Source organism: Acipenser ruthenus, chromosome 12 (genome assembly GCF_902713425.1).
Source record: "Acipenser ruthenus chromosome 12, fAciRut3.2 maternal haplotype, whole genome shotgun sequence".
In the NCBI taxonomy this organism is placed as follows: Eukaryota; Metazoa; Chordata; class Actinopteri; order Acipenseriformes; family Acipenseridae; genus Acipenser; species Acipenser ruthenus.
Window position 1 is genome coordinate 28,987,306 of NC_081200.1, and position 23,752 is coordinate 29,011,057.

At 34.8% G+C, this 23,752-nt stretch overlaps 2 protein-coding genes across 10 annotated transcripts in view; one reads left to right on the plus strand and one right to left on the minus strand.

The window, feature by feature from the left end:
- LOC117416437 (protein crumbs homolog 1-like) overlaps positions 1-3,217 on the plus strand; it is a 37,849-nt gene extending 34,632 nt beyond the window's left edge. For 2 of the 8 annotated variants that reach the window (XR_009330750.1, XM_034924931.2), the window contains exon 13: positions 107-1,954. Coding sequence is in view for 3 of the 8 variants with exons in the window: in XM_034924931.2 (XP_034780822.2) it covers positions 107-112 (6 nt within the window). In the remaining 5 variants the exon portion in view is untranslated. Of the gene's footprint in view, positions 1-106 lie in introns of all 8 variants that reach the window. The other 6 variants (XR_009330749.1, XR_009330748.1, XR_009330747.1 and 3 more) reach the window with 6 other exon arrangements.
- A 3,462-nt stretch (positions 3,218-6,679) lies between these two features.
- The window catches only part of LOC117416863 (DENN domain-containing protein 1B), a 100,446-nt gene continuing 83,373 nt past the window's right edge, over positions 6,680-23,752 (minus strand). For both annotated transcript variants that reach the window (XM_034028303.3, XM_034028305.3), the window contains 4 exons: positions 22,685-22,774; positions 15,796-15,875; positions 12,607-12,823; positions 6,680-9,900 (listed from right to left, as the gene is read on the minus strand). In XM_034028303.3, coding sequence (XP_033884194.3) covers positions 9,358-9,900; positions 12,607-12,823; positions 15,796-15,875; positions 22,685-22,774 — 930 coding nt within the window. In that variant the 3' untranslated portion in view covers positions 6,680-9,357. The remainder of the gene's footprint in view (positions 9,901-12,606; positions 12,824-15,795; positions 15,876-22,684; positions 22,775-23,752) is intronic.

Consider the following 23,752-nt stretch of genomic DNA (forward strand, 5'->3'; position numbering starts at 1 on the left):
TTAAATATTTCTTTTAAAAGCTTGTTCCCTTGATGAAATCTTTCTTATCTAGAGTAAATGATATATAAACTACAGAGGTATTTCACATATACTGGTTTCTTTACAGCCCTGAACGAAACTGATATTCCTGAAACCCCAAATGCAACAACTGTAAGTGCTTCAAATTTAAAATGGTTAAGTCTAAATGTTATCTTGCAGCATTTTTTGTAAATCACTTTTACACAAACACATATTTGAACCCTAACCACGTACTTGTGATTTTGTAGAATTTATAGTAGATATCGGCACAGGTATCTTCAGATAGACTTTCAAAGCACAGTTACAGGAAACCCTTTTTTGCACCTTAATTTTAACTGTTAAATACCGTATATAAACAGTGAATTATAATGCAGTACAAAGTGGAATGCATTTTTCATTTTCAGATCAAGCTTTGTTCATCTCTTGCTGTACACAGTCATCACTAAGTAAAGTTATGCTGCTAACAATATTAATGTGAGGTCTGTCTACAATACCCTACTACTTTATTTATCCCAGTTTATTATTAGAAACTTTCTTAGTATTAATGTATGAGTTCCACATGGTTAAGTACACGACAGATAATTTACCTTCAGGCAAGCTGTCTAATATCTCTTTACATTATTTTCCACAGACTGCTCCTGTAATAAAGGGGCCAAAGTTAGCAACTGTTCTTGTGCCATGTGTCATTGGAGGCGTAGTAACACTAGGAATTGTTTTATTTTTTCTGGTTTTAAAAATCCGAGAGACACAGCATTTGGAGAGGACACTGAGCACTAGGCATCTGGATCCCACTGGAGTGGTGTTGCCAAACAACTCTTTCAAGCTCCCGCCTGTTGAACGACTCATTTGACATTCACAGAGACAGTGGAACAACATGTGGGGGTCTGTGAGTCCTTTAGAAGTGTTGATCCAGGAACTGGCAGTCCCTATAAGCTTTTACCAGCCATAATAGAGAGAGAATCATGATGAGTCACATTATTGGATATAAAGCACACAGCTAAAAATACAGAATTTGTAGTTTGCACTAGCAGAAATAAACATAAATATAATGTAATTCTGTAAGCTAAAATACTTCAGGTGATGTTATGATGACCAACCGCAATGTGAACAGTTGTATAGGCATGCTGATCTATATTCAAAACCATTGTTTGTAATGGTGGAACAAGGGCAGTTGATTCATGCACTTGAGGGTTCATTCCCCAAAGCATGTGTAAAACCAGGTATTGTTCATGTTACTTTATAAACCAGGTCATGGGACAGTGATCTGAATTAATTTTTTTGTTGAAAGAAATTGTTTTTGTGGTAATAGTGAAAATGGATTTGAAGAGTTGACATTGTTTATTAGATTAACTACGATATACAAATACTTTCCTGGCCTCAAACCTCTCACATCCAGGTGGAAGTGGAAATTTAAAGTTTTTGTACATCATAGTTAATTCAATAAACAATATGAACTCATCAAATTATTTGAGTTATTGAACTTACCAAATGACTAATTTCCTGAAAATGTTTTCTTCTTTCAACATGTCTTTATTGTTTTCTCATTCCCACTCCTTTTTTTCAAAACTTCTCATTTCACCAGTACAATATCTATCTGAGGTTCCACTGCACATAAGCATCCAGAGACAAGGCATTTAATATACAGGTGAATTGAATGCATGGATAAAAATTGGGTCCGTGTTACTATCGTCTATTTAGCAAGTCTAGAGAATATGATCTTACCATTGCAGCTCCAATGCATTTTATATTGTTAAAAAAAAGAAAAATCATTGACTGACTGATTGTGACACTTTCTAGCTGACCCCAGAGCTCACTCTCTCCATATGCTTGGTCTCGGTGGCTCTACTCATAGCCCTCTTCCTAGCCACCACCGCTTTCACTGTGCACATGAACAGGAGGGCCACCCAGGGGACCTACAGCCCCAGCCGACAGGAGAAGGAGGGATCCCGGGTCGAGATGTGGGACATGGTGCAGCCGCCACCCATGGAAAGACTTATTTAAACAAGAACAGCTTTGGCTCCATTTGTACTGTAAAACATTTGTAAATTGTCATTAAAAGTCAAAAGCATTTGAAAGTGTAATTAATTTCCATCATGACTAGCATGGGATATGTGGAATTAGCCATGTCTGTTTTTCTTTTACATTGTAATTTATGTTTTCTATTTGCCCAGCAGTCTGTTGCACATCTGAATGTTGATGAATTTAGTTATTTCAGATTTAGGGCTGGTTTGCTCCAATGCATACTCTTGTTAAAGTACTACTTAGAAACAACTTGGGTACGTGTAAATAACTTTAAATTAACATTGTGATTTAGTTTTAGTTTTTATGATTACACTTTAAAATAGATGTAGAATGTATTAGAACTTGATGTGTAATTCATATTAATAAATATGAATTCAATAGGAAATCATGTTTTTTTTATGGAATTATGTGTCATCTTAGTGCAAACTTTGTGGTAGAGAAAAAACTTTAGTCTATCCCACCGCAGTATGATATTTTTCTCAGTTTGCATTGAAATAATTCTGCTTCACTCTCACCTTTCACACTTAAGTTTCATTCCGTTAATAACAATAGGTGGACCCAGGGCTTACTCAATTGAAATCAGTTATCTTCTTAGTATTAGTACTTGAAGATCTTTTCATTTATATAAAACCTGCAAGCAAGCAACCACAAGACCATCGACAGAAGAAAAAGAGGAACCACAGATATTTCTTGTACCAATAAGAGGAAAGAAACTGATTTTAAAGCCTTTACTGGCTTGTCGTGTCCTTAGCTTTTATTTTGCTAGTTTCTTACCTAAAGCCATATACACAGACCTTTTACGAAATGTTTTTGAAGAGGGTTAGGGTTAAAAATAGTATTGTCATTGAAAAGGGTTTCAAAACTGAATTGAATTAATTAGAATGGACTTTAACATAACAGACAAGTTTTTTTCTGCGAGTTTCTTTTAAAAGATCATGGAAACCTTGCTTCAGAGCTTAGTAAATGTGGTCCATCGAGAACATGTTTTAAGATATACGGTAAACCCATCACTCAAGTGTGGCATTACTTAGTAACACATTTCACTGTTTAACAAAACCATTCCTGTATCATAAAAGTAAACTAGGCCTTAGTTTCTTTTTTAATGAAAATAGCTGGAATTTGATTTTTAAATTAACCTTGCTTCAAACCTAAACAATCACTGGCTCTGCTATTATTATTATTATTATTATTATTATTATTATTATTATTATTTATTTCTTAGCAGACGCCCTTATCCATTATTTCACATTATACAGATATCACATTATTTTTACATACAATTACCCATTTATACAGCTGGGTTTTTACTGGAGCAATCTAGGTAAAGTACCTTGCTCAAGGGTACAGCAGCAGTGTCCCCCACCTGGGATTGAACCCACGACCCTCGAGTGAGGAGTCCAGAGCCCTAACCACTACTCCACACTAGACCAACCGACCGACCACACACTATGTATGTATGAATGTATGTGTATACATATAAAGATATAGATAATAACAAGAACATGTTACTATAGCAGCCTATGGAAAAAAAGCACTAAAAGTATTGTATATGTGGGTACCACACACCATATTCTACTCTAGAACAGAGTCTGTTATGCGCTGCATTTCAGTCGTGGCTCCATGTTGTGCTGCATTGTTGATATATCGAATACTGGGATACCATAAAATAGACAGCAGGGGGTGTCGTGGCTACACTAACAGGAAGAATCAAACCAAAAATAAAATATGGGCCACCTGCCAGAAAATAAAAAAAGAATGAGTACATTGGAATTTTATAAAATAGTACTTTCATTTACACAAGCAGTAGTTACTAATCTGCGATTCCTGTTGGGTCTTAATGATTAGTTTATTTTTAAATAGATTTGCATCCTACAAATAGGACATAACAAGAATAGATTACATGCATTTAACTAAAGATCTATAAATTAGACAGGATAAGAATAGGTATACTAACAGGTTCACATATTCTAAGTTTGATCGGATTGGTAGAAACAAATGTACAAATGGGGCTATAAAGCAAAATAAGAGGTGTAACCTACCAGATTTAATGTGAAGCAGTAATTCCACACACAGTTGGTCAGTAAATAATGCAATTAAAAATGAACAGAAATGTATTTATTACAACAGATTTTTATTTGTTTTTTGCGATCAGCACATGAGAAAGAATAAGTTGACATTGTGAACATTTACGACAGATAAATCTAATAAGATTTTCTTTATTGTCTTTACAGAACATTTTAAAGGATGTACCCAACTTAAAGGATGACAATGTGGCAAGGACTGTATTGACAGACAAGGCCAAAATGCTTATTTCTGAATGAGTGTACTGCCATCTGTTGGTAAAGAGCAGAAGTGCACATAAAAACAATGAATTGTAGGTTTCTGTTCTGCTGTCATTACAAATTGAAAAAAAAAGTTCAGGCTTATGCATTGCCACTGGGACATGAGCAGCATTGAACTGTACAGTTTCACCTGCAACACAGTTCTCTGACCCTCTGGATCCTACACACAACGCACTGTACTGTACCCCATGAGAGGTTACATTCCACACAATGCACAAGCAGTCAAATACAACATGCCAGCACACTCCTCGACCAGTAGAACCTTTGAGACATTTTCAAACCTGTACAAATAAAACCACTACAATCAAAAACAGCAATAGGGAAAACGAAACCATAACATGTAACCAACAAACTAAGCATCATAAATCAAGCATGCCTTTTATATGCAAACTGCACCAGAATCAAAAGTGTGTATATTTACTGTATATTGCGCATGTGTGTTGTATGAACATTAGACAGATCCTTTGAGCTATTTCCAGTTATTTACCATTGTGTATGCCTCAATTATAATTTTTTTTTTTAAATATTATTTTTGTTATTAAAACACAATGCATTTAATATTTAATAACTATGGGACTATTTTATTAAACATTGCATTCACAAACAGATTCAGTGACCCAACTTCATAATTCAATTAAATGTAAAGTGACATGTTTAAAAAAAAAAGTTCTTAATATGCTGGTATAATTTTATGCCGTGTCTATACACATCATTCAAAAGGAAGCACATCTAGTAGACCATTCCTTTATACAGTGTTTCAAAAACATGCATTTCCTATGCAGCAAAATGTCTTATTTAGTGTATCAAATGTTTTGGGCGGAATTAAAATTACTTAGCAAAAGGGATAATACATTTACAGAATTAAAACATCAGTTGTAATATTTCAATTAACTCAATATATCTCCAAATTCCCTTTATTGCATTTTAACATTACAGATCAATAAGATACATAATAAATATATAATGTATTATGTTGAGGCATTTCACTTTAAAAACACATACATCTTGCTGATGTTATCTAGCATGCAGATAAGATATTCATATTTCACTTACTGGAGGGATTGTTAATATTAGAAAACAAAGAAAAACAGAAAGGTATAGTGTGGCGTAGTGGTTAGGGCTCTGGACTCTTGACTGGAGGGTTGTGGGTTCAATCCCTGGTAGGGGACACTGCTGCTGTACCCTTGAGCAAGGTACTTTACCTAAATTGCTCCAGTAAAAACCCAACTGTATAAATGGGTAATTGTATGTAAAAATAATGTGATATAACAATTGTAAGTCTCCCTGGATAAGGGCGTCTGCTAAGAAATAAATAATAATATATTTAAGATGCTGCAACAGCTGTGGTGCACACTTGAGAAATGCGTACACTAAATTTGCTGCATGTAAAAGACAATTACAGAACGCAAGTGTAAAGTGTTTTTCCCCCCTACGCCTGTTAAAAACAGGGAAGAGGCTACACATTAATGTGAATTACATTGTTGTTATTACATTGAACTGTTGTGGGCATATGAATACCACCTTAGGTTAGGATGCCATTGCATCAATACCAGTACAGTGTATGTGCAAAAAAAAAAAAAAAAACTTCAGCAGGACAGTAATTTGATCATTGTCATTAAAACCTTTTCATAAGGCACAAATCTTGCCTTAAAATGTGTACAATATACAAATGAATTGTGCATTGCTTGGAAATTATTTTCTTGTTAGTATTGTTACTTAAAACAATATTCCTTTCTAAAATAAACAGTTTATCTCAGCACATACTGTTGGGGTCTACTCAATTCATTCGATCTAAACAGAGGATATAAATACAGCTGACATTTTCAAACATTAACCTTCCGGAGTCATTTCATATTGTATAGAGACAGAACTAAATAAGCTGCCATGCACGATTTGATTTTCGGCCCTTGATTAAATATACACTTGTGACATTTCAATCCGTCACTGCTTAGATCAAATACATCAAAACCCCCAAAACAAAGCAAGGTTACAACTGCAAATACACTGAGCTGCAATCATAAGAGACTTATTAGTGTAGCAAACATGACAAGGAAACTGGTTTTATTCAGTACCACAACAAACAAACAAATAAACAAAGGCTGAATTAAAGTTACTTTTACTCAGTTTCAAGTACAGTTTACTTTTGTATTTTCATGATATAAAATTGTCATTTAAGATTCCTAAACAATAGACATATTATGCACATTATATATATATATATATAATATATATATATATATATATATATATATATATATATATATATATATATATATATATATATATATATATGTGTGTGTGTGTGTGTGTGTGTGTGTGTGTGTGTGTATGGCTTGTTTGCCATTTTGCATATTTACAGGGCTGTCAATCATTTTTTTTTATCTCACTAGAAGACAGAAGTGATTAATACAGTACATCTAGCATGTGCATCCAGTAATATTCTGTACATGAGGCCTCTCTTTGATTGGGATTACAATTCAGAGGAGTTGGTTAACCCCAGAAAAAAAAAACAAATGTGTTCAAATAACTGGCATTGCTGAGGTCATACAAACAGCAGTGGGTTTGCCACAAAGTTCATTAGGGCTTGGCTTGTCTGTGTGCACCGTACATGCAAACAATATTTTAATTCGTAAGCCTGAACTATATTGGCTAAGTTAGGTACATTCTAGGCAGCATCATTTATTACGGATTCCTAAGACCTTTCCACAAACATGCCAATGTGATCCACTGTCACCCGACTTCTTGATCTAAATCTAAAACTATTATAATGTGTTTCACGGGTTAAAGGTTGATAATATGCAGTCTAATAAATGTATGCATTTATACTAGGATGAATGTTAGATTTGGTCTTAACTTGTCAAATTCAAAATAAACTGCAAAAATAACTTCATATACACACAACTCATCACATATTGAATATAGGATTACCATTCACTTAAACATTAAAATCTTTAAACTACAGTAATAACAGAATATGCTGCTACACTAACAATATAGTAATTTGATAGGGGGGGGGGGGGGGGGGGTGCAGTGGAAATTACAGTAAAAGTGTACTAATAATTGTATAACAATCCTGGGAAACACAACATTCTTCCACACAAATTGAACAGCATATACTACTGTATATATCGCTTTATCTTCTGCAACTTTGTATAGTTATGATTAGATCGCATTATCTCCATAGGAGAGTATATTATATTTAAAAAGGTGCTAGACATGTATTGCCACAACAAATGATACAATTCTTATTTGGCTCTTTTGACATCTTGGATATACTTCACTATAGAGATATATTTAGCAGTAAAACACATCAGCAGCAAGATATCCCAACAGACCTTTACAACAGCCACACTTACTTCCCCAAAGACACATTTGTATATTTCTAATACTGGACAACTCCTAGGAAGGCATATTAAAAGGCTGGCCATTTTTATCACAGGAAACACAAGTGTCTAGTCGAAAAAGACAAGAGATGCCAACAAGCAAACTTCTCGGGATAAGATATATTGCTCTCATGCAGTTGACATTGTTCAAACATTGATTTTTCAGCTGTTTCTACAATCAAGTATATCTTTATGTTAAAGTACATCCTCGCCCATCTTACAAACTGCAGTATTGATAACGAAGACCTGAGAAACACTGTGGTGAAATACTATACTTTGTTACTGTATCAGTTCCCAGTTTAAATGGAACCCTTCCTATGATATGTGCATACAAAGATGGATTTAAATACGTCTAGCAACAATAACGTTTTTGTTTTTTTTTGGTTTTTTTTGTATATCAATAGAAGAGGCCTGGACAAAAAATGAATATTAATAACACTGCAGTAATATTATTCGGTGGCTCGTGATTTTATTTAAGGCATAATCTTATATTGTATCCTATAAAATTTATAAAACTACTGTAAATATTCAGTTATTTTTTAACCATTAAAAAGGAGGTCCTCAATAAAGAGTAACCTTCAAAACACAGTGATATCCCTGTACTGCTCCAAAATTATTAAGTACCCTTGTTCAAAAGTGCAAATTCATACTTTTAAAACTTTGTCTGAGTTAACAAGCAACTGAAATTTACTATTCTCATCTTAATGAAATGCAAAATGAAAAAAACAAACATATGAAACAGACTATAACTAAAATGTCTTAGTCCAAATGACACATTCCAATGTTTTAACACAAAAAACAACAACTTTGAAATGTCTGTCTTCAGGACCAAAATGTTTCTAGTTTTCCCACATACTTTATGATTCAGTATTTAAGTTAAAACAGATTTCCCTTTTATCACAGAGCAACATACTAATCATTTAACTAAGGAATTGGTGAAAACCATTTATCCCTTTCGATTGCATTGAGAAGCTTAATTTCAGTAGATATTTGCATTCTAACTGGTATCAGGTTTCCAATTCTAAGCGAGTCAAGGTCCCAACTGCTGTATCACAGATTCTTAAGAAAATCCTTCGTATCTACAGCTATGGCAGAAAGTTTTGCATCCCCTATTTTAGGATTGAGACATAATACAAATAAAAATAAAACTATATGAACATAATTCTGATCTTTTATTTAACATCGTGTAATCAAAGGAACTACAAAATTATATTGTGAAAGTCTACCGGAAGCCATAATAATAATACAGTATTATGTTAGATTTTGAAATGTCACATTTTTCAATTTGTGATTAAAATAGTGTTTTTCGTTATGTATATGGAAAACTACAAAGCGGTATGTAATTCAATATGTTAAAGTAGCATTATTCAGCAGGGCGATGCAAAACATTTAGTCATAGCTGTAAACCAACATCATAGTATGTGTTTGAAAACTATGTAACTGCTTCATCCAGAGGGGAGAAAGAAAAAAAAAAAAAGGAAAAATTAAAAATGTAATGAGAAAGAAAAATAAACAGGGTAACTAAGTTGCCTGTGCTGTGAGGTTTCTGGAGATAGGAAACAAATGTAAAATTTCCATTGTGTATGCTGTAACTAAGCTTTCTCCCCGGGATCTGAAATGTTTAGACCAGCATTAAAAGCAGAGCTTATACAATATATGGACTCAATCTCTTCCAGAAGGCCCTTCTCTTCTGTTTCCGTTTTCAGATCTTCCTCAATGTCTTCCTTTTCCCATGGAACTAGAACGGATGGCTGATGTCCTTTCTTTTTGGGGTTTTGCTCTTGAAAGGTACTCTCTGGGCTGCATTTTAGTGTTTGTTTGGGTAGTTTGTCTCTTTGGACAACACTGGAGCGGTCTGCTTGAGCTGGAGCGTTCTGAGAACCTACTGGGGGTGCAGAGTTCACTGTGATTTTAGAGAAGTCTTTTTTATGAAGACCATGAGGAATTGGACTATGTTCTTCTGTGACTACATACAATGCATCTCCAGGGCCCCCACAGTTCTGTCTCCTTGGGGATGGTGGAAGGTGCTTCCCGTGAAGCATACTGTCATCCTGCCCAAGATTCCATCCTGTGTGTTCACTGCCACCCATGCACAGCTGGGGTAGGCTAATCTCACTGGGTGTGTTGGACTTGTTCTGGAAGATAATAATAATAATAATAATAATAATAATAATAATAATAATAATAATAATAATAATAATAATTACAAAAATGTTAAGCTCACAAACTTACAATAACAAACTAATCCTACTCGGTGGTTGAGACTTGGTGCTAGTTTAAATTAATATTTTAAAATGTCATTAAGTCTAAGCATTCACACTGGGTCAGTGCATTTTTCAAGCACACTCGTTTTGTGTCTGTGAAGCGGATGTTTACCATATTATTATTATTATTAGTTATTTCTTAGCAGACGCCCTTATCCAGGGCGACTTACAATTGTTAGAAGATATCACATTATTTTGACATACAATTACCCATTTATACAGTTGGGTTTTTACTGGAGCAACCTAGGTAAAGTACCTTGCTCAACGGTACAGCAGCAGTGTCTCCCACCTGGGATTGAACCCACGACCCTCCGGTCAAGAGTCCAGAGCCCTAACCACTACTCCACACTGCTGCCCTACAATACCCTCCAAGGCATATTGAAAGATGGCAGCTATTCTTCAATTCACTGATGGCACTCTAAAGCCAATAAAACAACAGTGTATAACAACACATTGACCTATTACAAATTAAACAATATGTGAATTTATTGCAGATCGTAACAACTCATTTTCTTTACATTGTCATCTTGTCAAAACATGTTAAATGTACAAAAAACCAGATTAAAAAAAAAATAGATCAGCTACTACCATTTAAACACGAGATATACACATAATCAGAATAATTAAACAAATAATCCATAAGAGTGTCGATTTTATTTTTGAATGGTGCTAACACACAACCTCTGCTATTAACTTACTGAGCACACCAATACAGTTTTGTACTTAACCCTCATAAGTACAGGTCAGAAAACCTGGTACCTTTCTTGGTAACCTGGGGTCCAACCGGACCCAAGCAATAAAACAACATATAATTACCCACTGGAGTAATAAAACAACATATAACTTACAACTGGAGTAATAAACCAACATATAACTTACAACTGGAGCAATAAAATGTTTTTAAAAATTGAATAAAATAAACCTAGTGGAGTAATAAAACAACATATAACTAACAACTGGAGTAAATGAATGAATGAACATGTGTATATGAACACTTTATTTTGCTTTTCCTTTACTTCTAGCCATCGTTTGCTATAATGTGTTGTTTATGCTATGCAAAATGGATAAGACGCCTAAAGCGCACAGCTGTCTCCGAGCAAGTGAAGGCACCACTGTATTCTGGATGCTGTAGTTTATTCTAAGAATATGTCATGGGCACATGAGATATCATAGGAAAGCCTCAACCCTCCTCTTTCATTTGGTATATTGACTGTGTTGCTAGCTTTTTGAGTTACAGGCACTTTCAAACAAGCCTTGCACCAGGAAGAGGTGCCTGAGATATTCACGCTAGAAGGTTGGGCCTCCGATACACTACGCCTGGGGTCCATACGGACCCCAAACCTAAAATAATTGGGGAAATTCAACTAGGCTACCTGGACTAGAATTATCCTTTGCATAGTGTAACAGGATGGGTGCCTGACAACTTCCTAAAAGGAAACAAAAATCAAGTCACTAGATCCACATAATAACTGATACTAAAGAACCATAGGGTCCGAATGGACCCCAGGTTACCTTATGAGGGTTACAAAATAAATACCGGGAACCAAACTACGTGCGAAATGTTTACTTCCGAGTCAGGTTACCTTGTATAGCTAGTTTCCTATGTGTAAAATACATGTATTAAATTAGCAAAGTGCTCCCCCAGTGCTTTCTTCAACAGCAATATGTAAGAATCTAAAACATGTTATATTAAAAACCGGAGCAATACATCAATAGCTGCCATCTTTCAATATGCCTTGAAGGATATTGTAAGCATCCGGTTCACACATCATATAAACGACCCAAGTGCACTTGAAAGCTGCATTATGAACACAAACAGACTCGGTCCTGAAAAAAATGGAAAAGGACCAAAAAAACAAACTTTAGTTTGCATCCAAACAAACTGGGTCCCTTTGTTTGTAGATAAGTGTGAACAACAAGCACACTGAAACATTGTTTCAAACGAAACAAACCAGACCGAGTCCGTTTGAAATGGATCCAGTGTGAATGTAGCCTTAGTGGTCTTTGTGAAAGTACTGGAAGTCTCTTGCCTGGACACAGAACATACTAATATGACAGACTATTTATATGGGAACAACCATTACGTATGGCCTTAAAGGTTTACACTTACTTACTACATCACTACATTATCACATACTGTATATATCACAAGTACTCCAGCACTTGACAAACAATAAATGCATTATAGCTCACTGAAATGAAAAATAAATACCCAAATGCTTTTCTCAGCTGCATAATACACAGGGATGCTGACTGTGTTTTTATGTGCCTGAGCACTTGTAGCACGCATACTGTTTTCTTGGATGTTTGCATGTTTCTATGAAGCATGTGACTTCTTGGATTTATTTGAAAATCATCAAAAGTCTTCATAATGGAGGTGGTAAGCAACATTTACTATAACAATTTCCCCAAAACTATTAATAGATATAATAATTATTTGCAAGTTCATAATGGTGTGATTTGCCATATTAGCCAAACACTCTTCTAGTTATCTGTACTTTAACACTATTATATATGATGTCAAGACTGTGGTCAGTCCACAGTGAAACATAAATAAATAAAAAAGAAACAACTTACCACAGCCTTATAATCAATGTCATCCATTGATCTCAAGAAATCTAAGCTCTTGGCTCCTGAGAGCTTGCTCTGGTCCGAGCTGTTTATGCTTAGGGTGTCTAAAATCTCTCCTAGCAGGTCCATTTTGCCAGTATACTGTTTATCTGAATCCATTTCGCAAGAATCATCACTGTCTTCAATACATGCAGAAACTTCACCGCTATCCTCAGAGGACAACCTAAAAGTACAAACACCACCAAGTATATCTCTGTCCACTAGAGATCAGTCTTGATACAGTAAATGGAGACAGTAATTTGTTCAACTAACACACCTATAAAAGTACTATTTGAACAAGGATGTCGAACAGTGCGATTCATGATTTATTTTAATATAATTATAATTCATTTGAAAGCTGTATTAAAAATGCATTTTATTATAAAATACCAATATGTGAACAGAAGCAGATTCATAGTCACTTACCTTCACTATTTTTAAGTACATTTTTTTTCTCAGTTTGTCAATTGTGCAGTGAAGTTATGCAAGACAGTAGCTTAAATTCCACCAATTTAAAAATCCTACTTGGTAAATGTGTTAGTTGTTTACAGTATGTTTTTGTTTCTTTTTAAATTGCATAAAACTGAACCACAAATAAGTGCATGATGTAATTCTTAAATCCCATGATAAGGGCAGTCTCTCAGCTCAATAGGAGCCAGGACTAAACTTGGCCTGCATTACTGTGACCAATAATCATTTTATGCCATATAGCCTTGTGGTGTACCATGAAGAGGAAGGAGTTCTTGTGGTTGGAGCCCAGTTCCTAGTGTACAAACTTCCAACACCAGCACAAAATAACATTCATGAGCTGTGGTTCAGCTGCAAGAGGTTGTGAAGACAGTGTGTGAGGAAAAAAAAAAAAACTTGTGTTGTAATTCCTATACAGTTTGGCCAGAAGTTTAGAATCACCAAGCATCTTAGGATTGAGGCATCATAACAATAAAAAATATTATATAAGATTGTTTTAAACCTTCGAAGGTTCGTCAGACGCCATTCACGCACTGTTAACAGAAATCGTTTGACAATGTGTGAATACTGTAAATCACACATTAAATGTCTCTCACACGCAAAATTCGATCTTTTTATTTGTATAATGCATATTACTTAAACAAAAGTTGTTGTATTAAAATCCAACCAAATCGTGGCAACTCTATATGGTGCCGCTGCCGTGTATGGAGCAGGTAGTATGCCAAAGCACTGGGGGGTACCTATAGCAGCTGTAGTGCTGTAGTGAAATATGTACTCAATACCTAGTATACAAGACAGTGTAAGAGAAGAGCTATGGTAGAATATGTTTGAAACATAAAAAATATGTGTTAACATTAAATTTTAATTTTGAAAAAAACTGAGCACCGTCCGTCCCTCCCCCCTCCAGCTTGTGTTAACCAGACAAATTTCTTCATTCAACATCTCGACAGCAAAGCGCTGTACAGCATAAGCTGTATTGAAAGAAATGTCTCGAAACCCCCCTGCTGTTTGGGATTTCTTTTGTTAAATGCCCAGACGACCAAAAAAAAAAAAAAAAAGTTGAATGCAAACTGTGCAAGCGACTGTTGATGTATCATGGCGGCACAACCTCTGGGGTCACTTTACAATCTCTGGGGTCACTTTACAATCGTAAGTTCATAATAACATTATTATTATTATTATTATTATTATTATTATTATTATTATTATTATTATTATTATTATTAGTAGTAGTAGTAGTAGTAGTAGTAGTAGTAGTAGTAGTAGTAGTAAAATGTGACTGTGATTGATAACCTGCTTGGAACGGTGACTGTTAAATTAAGTTTGTTTTGCCCAAGGCCATTTATTTACATTATTTGGCAGCAGACCTGGCGTGTATTGGAGATAAGCGATTATTTAAGACCTGGCAACTATTTTAAGTTTTACGGTATATCTAGCTTTCTATATATACCGAGCATCAAAAGAAACTTATCACTGTTATAACACATTTATTTTCGAAAAAAAGATATATAAAATGATGGACATTGACATTGTTTTTGGTTTCTTTTTAAATCGCTCGATCATTCATCCTTGACCATGACACGCTTGAGTGACTATGACTGAAGCATATGCACTTAATCACCTAATTAGTGAGACAGTTGATTGGACACTGGACATGGAGTGATTTCAGCTATTGAATTGCAAGCTTGAATAAAAGCAATAAAGAAAATCACAGAAAAAACCCAATATGCCACGTCTGTCAAGAGAGCAGTGCCTTTGTGCAATCGGCATGTTGGAGTGGACTAGGGCAGCGTACTGTGGCTCGTCGTCTTGGGTGCTCACAGCAAGCAATTTCAAACCTGGCGAGACGGTATAACCAGACACACTCTGTTAATGACAGGCCAAAAACTGGGAGACCAAGAGTCACAACACCTGCCCAAGATTGACAGATAATTTTGCAGCATCTTCCTGATGTCAATTGTTAATCAGCACAATAAAAAGTCACTGCACCTGCTCTAAAACAGAGTTTTTCATTTTTCAATCACATCTAGTGAATTTTATCCAAATATAAGTGATAAGTTTATTTTGATGCTATATATATATATATATATATATATATATATATATATATATATATATATATATATATATATAAACATACACTGCTGTGCAAAAGTCTTAGACATGTTGCACTGTTCTACTCTGATGCATTGTGAGCATCAACAACTTACTCAAAGCCTCCACTAGTGTTTTCTACTATTATAACAACCTTGACTTGCATAAAGGAAAAACATAGCGTGAAATAGCTCGCATCACTCGATTTTCAAGGTGTAACATCCGAAGCATAATCAACAAGTACAGAGAAACATCGTCTGTAATTGACAAGACGATATGTGAGATCTTTTATTTAACATCAGGTAATCAAAGAAACTACAAAATGATATCGCTAAAGTCTACCGGAAGCCATAAGAGTAGTATAGTAGTACTTCATGTTAGATTTCAAAATGTCACATTTTTCAATTGTTGTTAGTTTTTCAAAGAGGTAAATATGTTAATGTAACATTATTCAGCAGGTTTCATTCAACTCTATAGGGTGATGCAAAACATTACTTTCATAATGGACATCAGATATTTTAAACAACAACAACATCAACACTTAAAACTTTTTTTTTTTTTTTTTTTTTTTAATATAAAAAGTACTGTACTTACTTGCTGGCTGTATCCATCTCATCATCATCCAATACAAAATCTGCACAACCCATACTTGTGTTTGGCCGATGGAATTTTCTCTGTGTACAAAAATAGTAGAATTAATAATTTTACAGTGCATCATCTGCTTCAAATTGACTAAACCACTAAAAGAGGGCGCCTGAGACAGTATTAAATCCAAACACTTCAAGATTAGGAAGCACCTTTTTTTTTTATTCCACACGTCTATGTATTATATTTTAATTGGCAAAAGAAAGAACAGAAACATAATAGGGCCAATGTTCCTGTGGAGCACAAAGCTGCTGTCTGTCATTAACATCACATCCCTTCAATGCACACACGTGCTTGCATTTATCACATGGTCTGCATTTAAAGTAACAATGTAGAGAAGGGCAATAAAAGGAGGTGATAAAGTTATATTTCCCACGTTATCAAAGGTAATCGCTAAACAAGTGTCAGTAAAAAGTTAAAAACGCCCCAACAGTATATTGTTGCTTTTTATAAAGATTGACACATAGCTAGCAATTTAATCACAGCTTTTGAAATTAACAACAAAATAAACATACATTTAAAAAAAAATTAAAAAATAACCAAAATTGTGCTGTGCCTACAGATAGTTAAGAGGTGGCTAAAATCAGTTGTATTTGTTTCATATTTCGTAGTATTTTACAAAATAAATGTGCATACATACATAAAAAGACAAAGAATATATAATGGATAGGGTTAACAGCCCAGCTCTATAAAAATAGTTGAAAAATGTGTGTACTGGCCATTTAGGCTCTTGCACATTCAAATAAACAATAACATATGTTCCAATATGAAGGCTCCTCGCCCTGGTAGCTGGAAGGTATAATGAAAGTGATTACAGGGGTTTTAGACTACGAGTCCAAAAAATGTTTTAATGGATTCCAATGTCAGGATCATAAATCTCAACTCCAAGCAGTACTGCGGAAAGTGAAATTGTAAATGCACCTGCAAAACGCTGTCAAACTCATTTAGTAGAACTTTACATAACCCCAATGCCCTGCTGCTTGCAGTTATTTACCCTCTTAATTTGTGTCTTGTAGCATATTGTAAGTGAGTATGCCAGTCAGATCGCTGGATTCACAATGCTTTATAAAAACAAGGGCAGGCAAACGCTTCCTTTCCTTCATCATTAATGTAATAATAACCATACGTCACTTGGTTCCCTTAACCACAACAAAGGGAAATACTAGATGTTTCTCTGTACCTTAGGAAACACTACATTATAAATGACAACACTGATTTATAGTGTTGACACACTTTTGCTCTGTTGTCTGGAAAATGCACTTATTTTAAATTTACTATTGGAAAGGAAATAGCAAGAAATCAGACAAAAAGGAACATAATCTTGTAATTTCTGTAGCTGAATCTGAGTATCTAATATTTTCAAAACTATAGCAATACTTTACTAAACATTCTTACATCAAGACTTTCCAAATATCAGCACATTACATATCGTAAACTGCACAGTGTTATCAGAAGAAGCAAGCTGGCACCTGGTGTCAAAAATCACAAACAAGAAATACTGTATTCCTTCGAATTTAAGGATTCAGCCCAAATTTCCCCACTCTCAAGTTGAGGAAAAACTAAAACATCAAATAAATACGTATTTATAAAGATACAACCTCAATTATGTATATGGAGGCAGTTTGCGTCTGTCTGCTATCACACAAAGAATTACAGTTATGTGCTGCTTCTCATTTCCAGTTGGGATTACTCACACCTGTTTTTCTCCGTGGTATTCCTTGGCATGTCAAAAAATACGGGGGTCTAATCGGCATTTCCGATCTATCCAAACTGTAACTGTTTGTTAGAACTGAGCCTAATACTGAGAATAACTGCCTGTATGTCATGGATGATTCGAGATCGAGCAGTAACGTTTTTGTTCGTCTTTTCTCGGAAGCCAGTCACGTTGCTGTTTGTGTACTCGGGTAATCACGTCTTTTGTTGCTTATTTTAATACAGGCGTCACTATACTGTACTCAAATTTAAGAAAAAAATGTTTAAAATATGCATCTTAAATTTCGAGGGATTACAGTAGTTAAGCAAATCCATTAACAAAAAAAAAACAAAAAAAAACCACAAAATACATATCAAAACTTACAGTCTAGCAAGTGACTCAATCTTCCCACAGTGATCGAATATACAGCTTTGGCCCCAAAAAAGCAAGTCAGGGCCATTGAATATGGCCAAACCACCAGTTTGGAAGAAAAATACTTCTTTTTAATCCCTAGACACACTAATTCAGCCAACAAGGATATCAACATTTGCAGACCTAGTTCAATGTCTATTTTTAATAGAGTGCTGAGAAGCATCTTGTAAAAAGTCTGAAACGCACACCTCCTGTAGGAGACCTGAAAGACCTGAATGGAGGTTACACTAATGCTGATTTACTTTTCACACTAGCCATGTCTGACCCAGCTCTCATGATTCATATCTAACACCTATCAGTTGACATAGAAAACAGAAAAAGCTATTCACATTGCACACACACAGATGTTATAGTCTCATGTAGGCGAGAGTAAGAATAATGGGAAATCAAAATACAAACATGGCCACTCCACCCAGCTACAGCAATGACAGCACTGTCACCAACACATCTGTATGGCACTAGACACCACTGACAAGCAGATCAGTTTGTTTTCATACAGTACAAAAGATTTTTTATTTGAAATACTGCCATTTTAGTTTTTCTGTAATTGGCAATTGTGGTAGTAAAAAAAAAATGTTCTACTGTATTACAAATATATAGCCTTTCCTTTAATATTTAACAATACAGAACATTTTTTCATTCAGATATAGATTATATATTGCAGCCACATCTTTTTAAAGCAAGAATTGTATGCTATTTCACACATGGTACATTGGTATTCAGAATGCCATTAATCTCAGTTTTTGGGCAGTCTGCATCAAGATATGCCTTGGAAATAAAACCACAGAAAAACTGCAAACCAGAATCTTCGCTCATCCAAGTCTTTTGAGATGTTCAAGAAACCCTCAAATAAAGTAATTAGTGGTAAATCAAAGGAGCACACATGCACTGCCTTAGTAATCTGCATGATGTTTTATTTACATAACAAGAAAAAAAATAAAATAAAAAGGAAATGTAACAAACCTGAAATATAAATATACTATTATAGCCAGTAGATGGCGCTTTTGGTACAGAGAGGTGCACTGCTCTTTTTTTCAACAATAAATAGCATAATCAATTTAGAGAATCCTATACTTTTTTCTCTTTTCCAAATAACTTACTGGAAGTTGCTGAATAAAAGTAGGCTTTCCTTTTCAAAGGCGGAAAGGTTGTTCTTACCACTCTGAAAAGGAAAGTTTTTTTGGGAGGGGAAACCTCTAGTTTATAAATGTATTTTCAAGAACAGATAATTACCTTATTATACAAAATGTTCATATATTTTATATTTTATATTTTATATTATATATATATATAAGCTTTGGAAACTAGCAAGAAATAACCATCCTTAGTAATATTATTTAAACTTTTAAAGTTTTAACAAAATATTCAATAATGTAATGGAGCTAATTTCCTGTAAATAACCACATTTTAATGATGCTGCATGTGGTTACATGCCCCACAGTAGTTATACCATAACATTTGTTCCTATAGGAACAAGTTCCTATTCTGATTCTCTGCCAATGTTTAAGTTATGGCTGAAGGCCTATCTGTTCTGTCAGGCCTTTGGAATGTGATTATATTTTATATTTTATGTTTTTGTTTTGTGTTTTTATTTTACTTGTATTCTTGTTTTTGGTCTTGTTTTCATAGGCCCTTTTACTTCTTTGACTCTGAAGCGTTTTGGGAAAGGCAGTATATAAACATAAATTGATTGATTGATTGATTTGTAAAGAAAAGCCCCCTAGCTCTAGCCCCTAGATCTCGGATTTGTTACCAGTGCTTGTGTGGTATCTTCACTTATGGTAGAACAGTTTATGTGGCTATTCTCGCATGGTGGAGTTTCCTACAGGTTTGTGGGTAGGAAATTCAATTCAACGAAAACAATAGGTATGGAACCAAAATCACATTAATTTTATAAACCTAAATAAATATGCTTCTATCAACTGGTTAAGTTTAAAGAATTGCTTAAATGTAATTGAGACGCAGGGATGGAAGCATTCTCAGAAGAATGAAGAAAAGATTAACAATAAAACACAGATGTAAAATACCTTCTAATTTTATCAGTCACAATTCACATAATGTAGAAGAAACCTTTCCCTTGATAGGACTTCTACACTGCGTGGGTAACAGTATCCTCTCTGGGACTGCAGTAACAGCCCTCTCAACACCAAAATCTGCGCCCACTTTGTCCCTCAAGGCCCGTTATATGCTGTTGCTGCCGAGGGAAATATCACTTCACACAAAGGAGGGAGGAGTCTGACTTGCGATTGCAAGGCTTAATTGGAAGACCTTTGCTGCTACACCTTTTTGCCATTTATTTAAGCCTCAAACAAAACAAGAAATAGCTGAACTAATTAAGACAGTGTTGGGAGATCTGGTATAAAAAGGGGTAGCTCATTGTTTTATTTCAGCAAAGCACTAATGATGTAAAGTCAACTATTAATAAATGAGCTTGGGTGCCATACATTTCACACAAACCACTTTTTTATGTTCTTTTGTTTTTGTAAAAGAAATATAAAACTTCCAGCAATCAGATAATTAGTTAGGTTTTACTATTCAAGAATAGGTCATCAGCATTATTTATCTTATAATTAAGGTACTGCATTACATTGTTAAAAAGATCAAAAGTGTAAAATAGTTGGTATACGCCATCATAAAAAACACAGGTTTTAACCAGTGCTTGTAGATTCTATGGCTATAGCAAATACTATACTGTGAGCATTCCTACTTGCCTAATGCATGTAAAATTACACTGAATATTCATTGAAGATTTATAGGATTTTTGGTACATGCATTTCAAAGAGCAACCATGTTAAATATGGAGGGGGTTCGTATTGGAGACTGAATACTTTTCAAACCTTGGTTTGCTTACTGCCAGTTACAGGGTATGTGGCCTTCAAGGTGAGACAGTTCACATGGCACGAAGTTTTACTGCAGTCATTAAAGTTTCCATTTCCTCACTCTAAGCATGAATCAGAAACCAGAGGTTTAGTTTCAAGAAGGCATAGTCACAAGGTGCAGCGAAGTCTATTTCATCATGTCCCAATTTATTCCCCTGGTTTAGATCAACTTAATCCCAGTTAGGATCAAAGTTTACCAGTTTACTACTTCAGTTCCTGGAGTTTGACAATATTAATATTACAACTTTACTTGTAAATCTTCACATTTTTTACTTCCATAAAGAAAATGGAAAACCCAAGTGCCTCCAAAATAACTATCAAATGCCAATTTCCTAGTTTGAGTAGGTTGACAACAATTATAATAAAGGATTAAGAAATGCACAAACAGAAAGCTATATATCAAACAAATGCCTAACTAGAATCTTTTGGTTAGAACCCAAATGTCTATGAATCGTGTGCATGTCTGGCATGCTATAACAGCAACAGAAACGTCCCCAAAATGGCATTTCTGAAAACTGGCTGAGGGCCATGGCTTAGAATTAAACATCAAGGCAGTGATCGCCATCTGATATTCACAGACTCAATCTGTAGTTATATTTATGGTCAGTTGGTTTGGATGAATGCTTTTGATACAGCTATTCAATATGTAGATACCAGAAATGTACTGTGGAATATAAAAAAAATAAAACATTTTGTAAAACTTCACAAGAATAAAACTCTCAATCTCATTTTCATTTATAATATATGGTTTTATGAATGTAAACCTCAACATCTTTATATGCATACCATTTTTAATATAATATGTATTGTATGTGGATAATTTAGCAAAAGTAAAACATAGTTGTTTAACTAGCCTATGCTAACTTGCAGAACAAGGATGTAAATTCATGTACAGTATACAACTGTCCAGGCAGAGGTCCCTCTAGACTGCAGTCAGACCACTTGAGTACTAAAATCAGTCAGCAAACTTCGGCTTCACTGCAAGACCATGGAGTGAAAAATCAATTTTAACAGCCAAGGCTTTCTCATATATCGATGTTCCCAGAGCCAAGAGCCCGAATCGTTTATGGAAATCGGTAAGAGCACAAGTTCTTGGTGAGCAATCACAGTTTGCTGTTCCTTGGCTCTCGGCGAGAGTGTGACAACTAGGGTGCTGTTGGAAAGGACATGCTGCTGTGAGCAGCACTAAGAAATAGGCCCATTACTGATGGAGCATGCTTGATGGACAAATCCCTAATCTCTAAGCTCACTGCTTGAAAGGCAATGTAGGTTTAGATCATCTTAATGAGGAAAAAAGATGCAAACTCCAGTACTTAACTAATGGATGTTACAAAACAAAAAATATACCATGCATTTCTGTTTATTAAAAATCCATTCAAATACATGAGTTCAGAAACGTACAAGGCTAACTTTGTCCAAGTGAATGTGTGTTACAAGACATCGGCACACTGTTTTTCTGCACACTTTTTATATTATATAAAAAAAATATCACATGAAAATACTCACATTGTGATGCAATGTATAATACAGTTTTTTTTTGTTTTTTTTTATAACAAATGCACCTTTTTAGACAACCTCTGAACAATACTCTGAAGACTCCAGAAAAGACATGTGTATCTTAAATTTATTTTTATTTTGTTGTGAATTGCTTAAATATTTGTTTTTATTAAGTTTATTGTATTTAATTGTTTTAAGAAACTCAAAATATTGCATGTTAAAAAGAAAATGTACTGATTAATAGGATTGAAAATGGTAAAAAGGAGACCCAAACAGTGTTTGTCACCAACAATTCTCACGTTCCATTTTTTAAATATCCTACCCGCTGTAGGCTTACCTGTCTTTGCCCTTGCTTTCTCTTAGGCGACAGGCTCTTAGTACTAGTGGGAGAGCCCATACTGACTTGTCCATCTTCTTCATCGGTCTCCTGCAGGACACACAGAAATGTAGAAGCTCATTTTCTCTAGGGATTTACTGATTATAAATAAGGCCGAGAAAATCGCGATTTAAATGCATATTGCTCTATTCTGTATGTATAGTGCTGCTAAGAAAAGTCATTCTTGTCATGTGACTTTGTGAAGCGCAGCGCAGAGCAGTCATTCTTGTCATGTGACTTTATGAATTCTAGGCAGGAAGCACTGTACACTAATACAAACAAAATGGATGTCTCAAAGAAAGCAAAAAACATATCTGCAGCTGATCGAGCAAAGCAATATCCAGGACATCTAGATCCAGCGATACTTGTCTGTTGTCCCTAACTCTGTTGATGCTGAGCGAAGCGTTTTGGCACATGGGTAGGTTTTTACAGCTCAAAGGCAATCCATGAAAGAGGTCACAGTGAACCATCTGACGATGCTCAGCTTTAATTAAAAAATAAATATATTAAAAAAGGGTATTTCCTGGACTGCATATATGTTTATATAATATGTTATACTTATATAATGTTCACGTTTTCATATAAAGTTTAATTCTAGTTCTCAAATCAACACGTTTTATTTTACTTTTGTAACTGGGAAAATAACATTGGCCACTGTACATACTTAAAAGTGGGGATTAGCGCCATCTACAGTTCAAGGTAAGAATCTTTAGATCTCATTCATTTTTGCAGTTCATTAAAAAAAAGACACGTCGTGCATACAATTTATTAAATAATTCTGTGCATATTTCATGAAAAATGATACTTTACCCGTGAAACTTATGTGAATTTTGTACAAAAACCTGTGATTTGCTCAGGGTCTTACTTATAAAGCTCCAGCCCTCACCTCCCACCAGCACATTTTAGTAACACATTTATTTTAAGTGCAAAACAGGAGAGAGCCAGAAGATGCTGTCCCAGCAAACTGCTTTGCAGCTTAACGTACTAGAAGATCATTTGTAGGTTTTGTAAAATAAAAAAAAAAACAAT